The 7234-nt window shown below is 46.4% G+C and overlaps 1 protein-coding gene across 1 annotated transcript in view; it reads right to left on the bottom strand.

Moving 5' to 3' along the window:
- Positions 1-908: 908 nt before the first annotated feature.
- Positions 909-7234, bottom strand: part of Srgap2 (SLIT-ROBO Rho GTPase activating protein 2) — a 220975-nt gene continuing 214649 nt past the window's right edge. Inside the window, exons 22-23 of the mRNA XM_032914707.1 lie at positions 4253-4577; positions 909-1517 (exon numbers count right to left, since the gene is read on the bottom strand). Coding sequence (XP_032770598.1) covers positions 1134-1517; positions 4253-4577 — 709 coding nt within the window. The 3' untranslated portion in view covers positions 909-1133. The remainder of the gene's footprint in view (positions 1518-4252; positions 4578-7234) is intronic.

Raw genomic sequence — 7234 nt, 5'->3', positions numbered from 1 at the left:
GAGGTGAACTTGAAATAGTTTTAATCTGGGCAGATTTTTGGATTAGAAGAGAGCAACTTAATTTTCTTTTTAATGGAATGGTGAATTTTAAAAGTTTTAAATGCCAAAAATGGTGGGAGGAAGACCCATTTCCTACCCTTTTCAAACCTGTTATAAACACAATAAAACTTTAATTAAGACCTTTTAACTCTAAAAGGAACTAGCTATAGAACTGTCTTATATTGGAAAACATCTTACATGGAAAATTGTGTCAGAGACAAAGACAGGAACAGAAGAAAAGTCTCTATGTTCAGAAACACTTCAAAAGCTCTGTAATAAGACTGGGATGCACTTCTACAGAACGGAGCAGAGCAAATGGGAACAACCAGTGACTAACTCACAGCAAGAGGAAGAAGACAGGATCCCCCTGCACATCAGATCATAGGGCTGTCCCATTCTGCTGAATTTTTACGACAGGGAGATTTCAAAGGCCAGGTTTCTCTGTTCCAAACAGAACAAAGTTTGTGATGAGAACAGAGACTCCTGGTGGCTTCTGTGTGAACTGCCACCACAACAAAGAGAGGCGACCAGAGAGGCTACACCAGAGACCAGAGAAACCTGTGTGTGTGTATGGGTGAGCATGTGCACGCACACACACACACACACACACACACACACACACACACACACACACACACACACATATTTATATAAAATGAAAACTGGGCTATATATGAGTTTTTAAGTCAGTACTGAAAAACAAGATGCCACTGAGAGCTGACTGGCTGCAGCCGAACATCCGGTCGCGGTGTCCTCTACGGTCTGAAGGGACAGAGGACAGGCCCATGTCCGTGTCTTGTTTTGGCAGGCATCACAGCAACCTGATAAAGGAGAGCCTGCCACTGGCTAACCTAAGCAGAGTATGCACTGGAGCTGGTTGGATTATAACAACAGAGGGAAGCAAAGAGCAGAGGGAAGGACCAGAAAGGGAAAAGCAGTAACAAGGGCTTCATTCTCAAGGTCTGGGTAATGGGAAGGCTAATTCCTGTAAGAACAACTTAGACCCTAATTTTCAACCGAGTCCCCAAGCTAGTTAAATAGGAAGATTTTAAAAACGGCCAGTCTCCTTGTCTAGAATAATTACGTTATACCCCTTAGACAGTACAGGACTTGTCAGTGGACTGTGGGGAAGCAGATGAGTTGACACCAGGGCTAGTGGCATTTGTTTTGGGGAAGACAGTCGGCTTGGGCCGTGTGGCTGGTGGTTTGACTGGAGCAGCCATCTTGACAGACTTGACAGGCCGGAAGGCGCAGGCAATGTCCCCAGCAGTACTGGCGCTGCGCTGGAAGGCAGGCTCAGGGTCCTTGAGGAGCTGGGTGTGCAGGGGGCTGGAGGGCTCGGATGTGGGGGCTACCACTGGGGAGGTCTTGAGGGGTTCCAAGGTGTCCAGAACCACATCAGGTGTGTGCTTAGCACTGCTCTGCCGCTCTAGCTCTTGAAGCTCATTCAGGGCAGAGTTCATTGTTGCTTCAATATCCTGCAAAACAGGAAAAAGGAAGAAGTAAGACAAACCAAGACAGATGTTCCCAGAGATCCTATTTCACTCAAATAGACCAAGCCCTGAAACCAGCTATAAATGCCTTATTTCACTTGGCTAAAGTCCTGGGACCCATGAGTGTCAAGAAAATGGAGAAAGAGTATAGAGAGATTGTCTTCCTGAGGAATCTAGAAAGAGTAACTGGTGACTTTTGGATATGACAAGGCCGTTGCCCACACCAACTCATGCCTGCTGTGGTTACCTGCCACAAGATCAAGCCATCAAGCCGGTCACACGCCAGCAGAAGCTGCCACAAGCCCACGGAGGAGCTCCGGCAGCTGACGGCTGCTGAGGAGGGGTCACTTGGTTTTGGGAAGGGGCTCCTGGTAGGTTGACCGTGCCCCAGAGAGGGGCCCTAGACTTATGCATATATGGAGAGTATTAGACTTCCAATACATACGGGAAGTATCCATCCACGTATGTTGGAGTTGGGGGCAGGTGTTAGTAGCAATAACAAAAGGAAGACACGAGTTTGGGAAGGAATCGGAGTGGGAGGCACTAGGAGGAGCTGGAGGTAGGGAGTAGTGGAGGACATGATCAAAATAAATAATTAAATGCATTAAGTTTAACAACTAAGAGAAATTATTAAAAAGGAAAGGGGAGCTGAGTCCTTTCAACTCGAGTCCTTGGTTTTGGTGACAGGTGCTGAAACACTTCTGGATAAAATTATATACAGTTAAATGGAGAAAGGAAAGGTCAATGACTACATGCGGATTCGTTATATAATTCCCTGTATTTCGGTGTCTGCTGAAAGTATACATAGTGGACAAATTTTACAAAGTGGTAGAGATCAAGTATGATCTTTATTTTCTTGACATCAAGGTCAATGGTTAAGGACGTTATTCCTTCCTTCCTCCACAAACGCCAAGTCCTTGAAGATTGATCGGAACAATGCTTCAATTTCCCAGCTCATCCAAGTGTGTACTTTGAAACCAGTTCCTTCTACCCAGCACCATGAAAGAGAACCCAGAGTGGCCAACGGGTAAGTTAGCATCTGCAAATCAGTGGACACTGCAGACGTGAGGAAAAAAGCAGTCCTAGCAGGGGCTCAAGGCAGATCACAGAACCACTGTATGTAAGCACCCAGCTTCCATACCCTCCTTGCAAACTTGTGTTTAATATTGCGCCCCAAAGCCACCACAGGACTCCTCTTTGGGATCAAGAATACTTTCAAACATTCTAGGTTTCAAGTCAGCCTCAGATTTCCCACTCAGGGCTTTTGGTTCCATGGCCCGATCTATGTTTACTCTGGATGATAGGGACTCATTTTCACTAATCACTACGGCATTAATTAGTTCCTCTCTTTTTTTTTCTTCCTGCAACCCCAGGATGCAACCTAGGAGCCTATGCATGCTAGGCAAGCATTCTGAGCTTGCATCACTGAGCTAAGACTTCCCAAATCTTTTAGGATGCTCTGGAAGAAGTCTTATCTCCTGGTGCTGTCCTGTTATGCAGCTAGTATGTTTGTAGTTTCTAACACTTTGATTAATGGCTGGCCAAAAGAGGATCAAGGAAGATTCCCATGGTGCAAGGCAGACTGTTGTCAGGAGATTGAACAGAAGAGAAGGCTAGCAAAGCAAGACATCACAGGCCCAGGGTTTAACTCTGGCCTCACCAGGCATACCTCTTTAAGCAGAGCAACAATGCAGCCAACAGAACCATACAGGGCCTTTACTGTCCTTCCCATTCACCCCAGAGGATGAGGTGAGGAAAAGGACAAAACTGAGCCCTCAGTTCCTACCTGTTCTAGTGAAAATTATATAGCTGGGAGAGACGTCTGAGAGAACTGCTTGGAGTGGCCCCAGTAGTTGGATGTTTAGAGGTCAGGTTGGGCTTCTAATATTTCATGGAAAACACAGAGTCATCAGTGTAGTGCAGATGAGAAGGAAAGTCCTGCAGTCTGGGAGCTCATCTGTAGTGTTGCCTGGACCCTTGGGCTGGAGGCCCTTTGAGTACCTGAGCTTCAAACAACACGGCTGCTTTGGGGTCTTTATGACAGAGTCAGATGGTGGATTAATTATCTACCCACAAGCACTGAGATCAGCTTCAGGAAGTGGGGTGACAGGGAGAAATATATAAATGTGACTTGGACTATATTTGAGTCTCAGCTTCACTAACGTCTACTATTATGTTTTTATCGTGTGTGTGTGTGTGTGTGTGTGTGTGTGTGTGTGTGTGTACCCTATCTTGAGACAGAGTCTCTCACTGGATTGGAAGCTGGTTGTTTGGCTAAGCTGGCTGCCTGCTCCTAATCCCCAGCACCGAGGTTACAGGCATACATGGCCACGCTTGGCTTTCATGTGAGTGCTGTGGATTTGAATTTAGTTCATCTTGCTTCCACAACAAGTATTCTTATCCACTGAGCTGTCACCCCAGACCTTACCTTAGTAAGACTAATGGACTTTTATCAAAATACTTGTAACCGCTAGTTTTAAAAGTTAAAAGTCTGCAAACAGCCAGCACATGAATAAGAAGGTAAATTCTATTAATTGTTCTTTCAGGTTCTTGACGGGAGGGAGGACTAGGCAGACTGCTCAGTAAACTGTCTTGGCAGGTTCACTGTATGATACTTGCAGTGCTCTCTATAAAATGCACAGAATGTCTGTGGATTAGCCGGGGCTGCTGAGGGGAAATGACCAGTGTAATTATCGCTTAATTGTTCAGAGTCCTGTTACCTGTGCAATGACTTCGGGGTCCATGGGCCGATGGTTATTGAAGCTTTTTGACCTTCCTGCTGTGGCAGTCTTTCGGATCTGTGGACTGTCCATCCGGTTCTTCAAGGATGAGTGGCGGCTGATAGAGTTGAGGCTGCCATGGCCACTGATGGAACACTTATCTGGCCCTTCCTTGGGGAGATTCTGGCTCATGATGGGCTGGGAGGATGGACGGCAGCTAGCCCCCACCCCCGGGGAGGAGGAGTCAGTCAGAGAACTGCCCAGCCCATGGCTGTCACTCCGAAATGCTTTTCTGATGCTCCCAGATTCTGGACGCTTCCTTTGCCTTCAACAAACAGAAATGGCATCTGATCAGGGAGCCCTGGCTCCAAGGGAGCTAGGATTGTGACAGAGGGGCAGAGGCTGGCACCTGGGACTTCTAAAAAGAGTCAAATAGAATACTCTAACTCTTCAGTTTTTCTTTCTCCTGTTTTCTCTATGGATCTGTTCCCTTCCAACCCTCCAACCTGGGTAGAGCAGATGCATACTTACTTGGTGGCTGTGAGCTTTGAGTTCTAAACATGTAAGATGCTGTCAGAAAAAAAATGCCTGTTTAAGAGAAAGTTTCTAGTGGGAGAAAGATTCATGAAAAGACCCACTCCATTGCCTGCCTGAACAGAAACCCAAGGCCCCAGGTTAGAAAGTCTCACCATCACCAAGGAGGGGAGAACTGCTGGTTAATGTTTCCAAATCGGTTTGCTCAACTGTCTATAGCGAGCCTGTCATCATCTGGGCTCTAGCAAGAGGCTGTTTCCTATTCATAGACATGGAAAAGATTTTTTAAGGAACTGCTTTTTGGCACAGACAGAGGGCTCACTGTGTGCCAGCTCCTAGGGTGGAAAGGGCATTTATGCAACTCATATGTCACCCATCACTGGCCCAATTTATTTCATATTGCAAAAGGCTCTCAAATGATAGGATCCTAGTCATATGAATATTGCCCAACGCTGAATAATTTCATTTTTTGAACTGGATTTTAAAGGACCTCATCTAGGTTGTCATCAAGCTGCTAGTTCAGATAGCAGCTGGGTAGCTCTGAGGAAGATGAGCTGAGCTGGGGACTCTGGATGGTAAGGACTCTGAAGATTGGGAGCCACCTCTGAACCTTAAGTAAGTTCTTGCCCTGCTTACGGTTGAGATCTGCTTTATCTTTCCGGGTAAATCAGCCATTTTCAACAAGGAAAAGGGATGCTCTTCAGTCTAGGAAGGCCCTGCTGAAATAAGCCCTCCTCTGTCAAAATTTCCAGACACTAGTGGTTCCGACGGCAGACTGGAGAGATTCCCGCCCTCCCATATTCCCTCAGTGCTTGCACAGGACTGTGTTTCAGTGCCTTCCATATGGTCTGTTGCCTTGCCAGATTGTGAGCTCTGAATAACTAGCATTGGTGCTTGGCACAACGCAGATGGTTAATATAGGATGTGGAATTAAATTGAAATGCCACACCCTAAGAACTCGGCTGATTTCCTTTTTCCATTCAAGGATGGCTGACTCACAAGTCAGAACTGCTGAGAAGGCAGATTTAGGAGGCTGTGGTAGTGTGTCATCCCAGGCTCTATGAGGGCCATGAAGATGAGGAAGACAGAGATGCTGGTTATAAGCTTAGCCTGAAGGAGGAACCAGGCATAGCACTGAGCACCAACAACTCAAGTCATTTCAGAATGCAGAATGAGAACATTGTGTTTTCAGCCTCAAGGAACTTAGGGTGTCAGGAAGGCTTCCCCAAGTAAGTAATGCCTAGACTGAGTCTTGGAGGGTGAGGAGGAGTTAACCAGGTGAGAGGGTCCAGGAGGAGAGAGTTCTCTAAGGCAATCAGGAAACTGATGTTGCATGGGAGGACTATTGTAGAGGTAGTCAGGAAGGCAGAACGGCAGACTCGATCCTAAGGGCCAGGCATACTGGGGCTGTCTGTCACTCATGCACTGATTGGCTGGTGCCTGGGAAAGGTTGATTAGATCATGTTGACATGGTTTGGTTATGGTCTGCTCCCAGGAAATTCATCAGAAGAACCTTGATACCACAAGCAAGCAGTTCATGGGAACCGCCTCAACCTTCTACCAGATGTTTACCTTTTGACCATTTTCAGCTTCTTTTCTCTATAGTTCCTTTGTGGTAAATGGTATCGAATATACGCTGACATAGACTTAAGCCCAGGGATGAAGCTAGTAGCTTGGCAGTAGAGTGCTCCGTCTGAATATGTGACTTGTTCAGTTCTGTCCTCAACACCGTAACAACAAAAATAATCATGCATAAATAAATACCTAACTTCCCCTCCAATATCCAGCCTTGGTTTCTGGCTTAACAGGCTTATGACCTTGTGATTGTAGGTTCATAATTAACAGAGACTTATAAATATTCAAAGAAATGTGGTGAGCTGGCAGCTACATCTTATTACCTTGGTCTCCTAGCAGACTGGAGGGAAGTATAAAATCCTCAGCTCGTTTAGTGGTCTGAATTAGGACTGTACTGGGTAAGTCAGCTGAATAAGCTAGATGAACCTGAGAGTAAAGAGATAGGAAAGAACCTTCTCCCCCAACCCCCTCTATTGTCTGGGTGGAAAAAAGCCAAGAGATCTGGCAACCTCATGCAGTTTAAAAACAATAAGCATCTTTTATTCTCCTTCCAGTCTCAGTGTCCAAAAGCTATGGTTAACAGGGTATCAAAGTGCAAATCATTTAACCCCTCCAAAGTCAGGAGGAATACAAACTGTACGTCATCTCCAATCGACGTTCACCAGGAGTGCCCCGGGGCTTGTCATCCTCTTGGCACTGGGCCACAGTTCAGGGTCTGGCGGAAAGAGGTCTGTAGGACTTGGTGTCTGGCCCCTTGAGATGAGATTAGTTCTCCAATAGCCTGAGTGCCTCTTGGGGAGGCGGCAGCTCATGGGCGGGCGAACGAGGAATCCCTCTAGATAGCCAGCAGGTGTGATGGAGTTAGAACCTCAG

The sequence above is a fragment of the Rattus rattus genome, chromosome 10 (assembly GCF_011064425.1).
Source record: "Rattus rattus isolate New Zealand chromosome 10, Rrattus_CSIRO_v1, whole genome shotgun sequence".
Lineage (NCBI taxonomy): Eukaryota > Metazoa > Chordata > Mammalia > Rodentia > Muridae > Rattus > Rattus rattus.
Note: the sequence above shows the minus strand (reverse complement) of the source record. Positions and strands in the feature narration are given on the sequence as shown.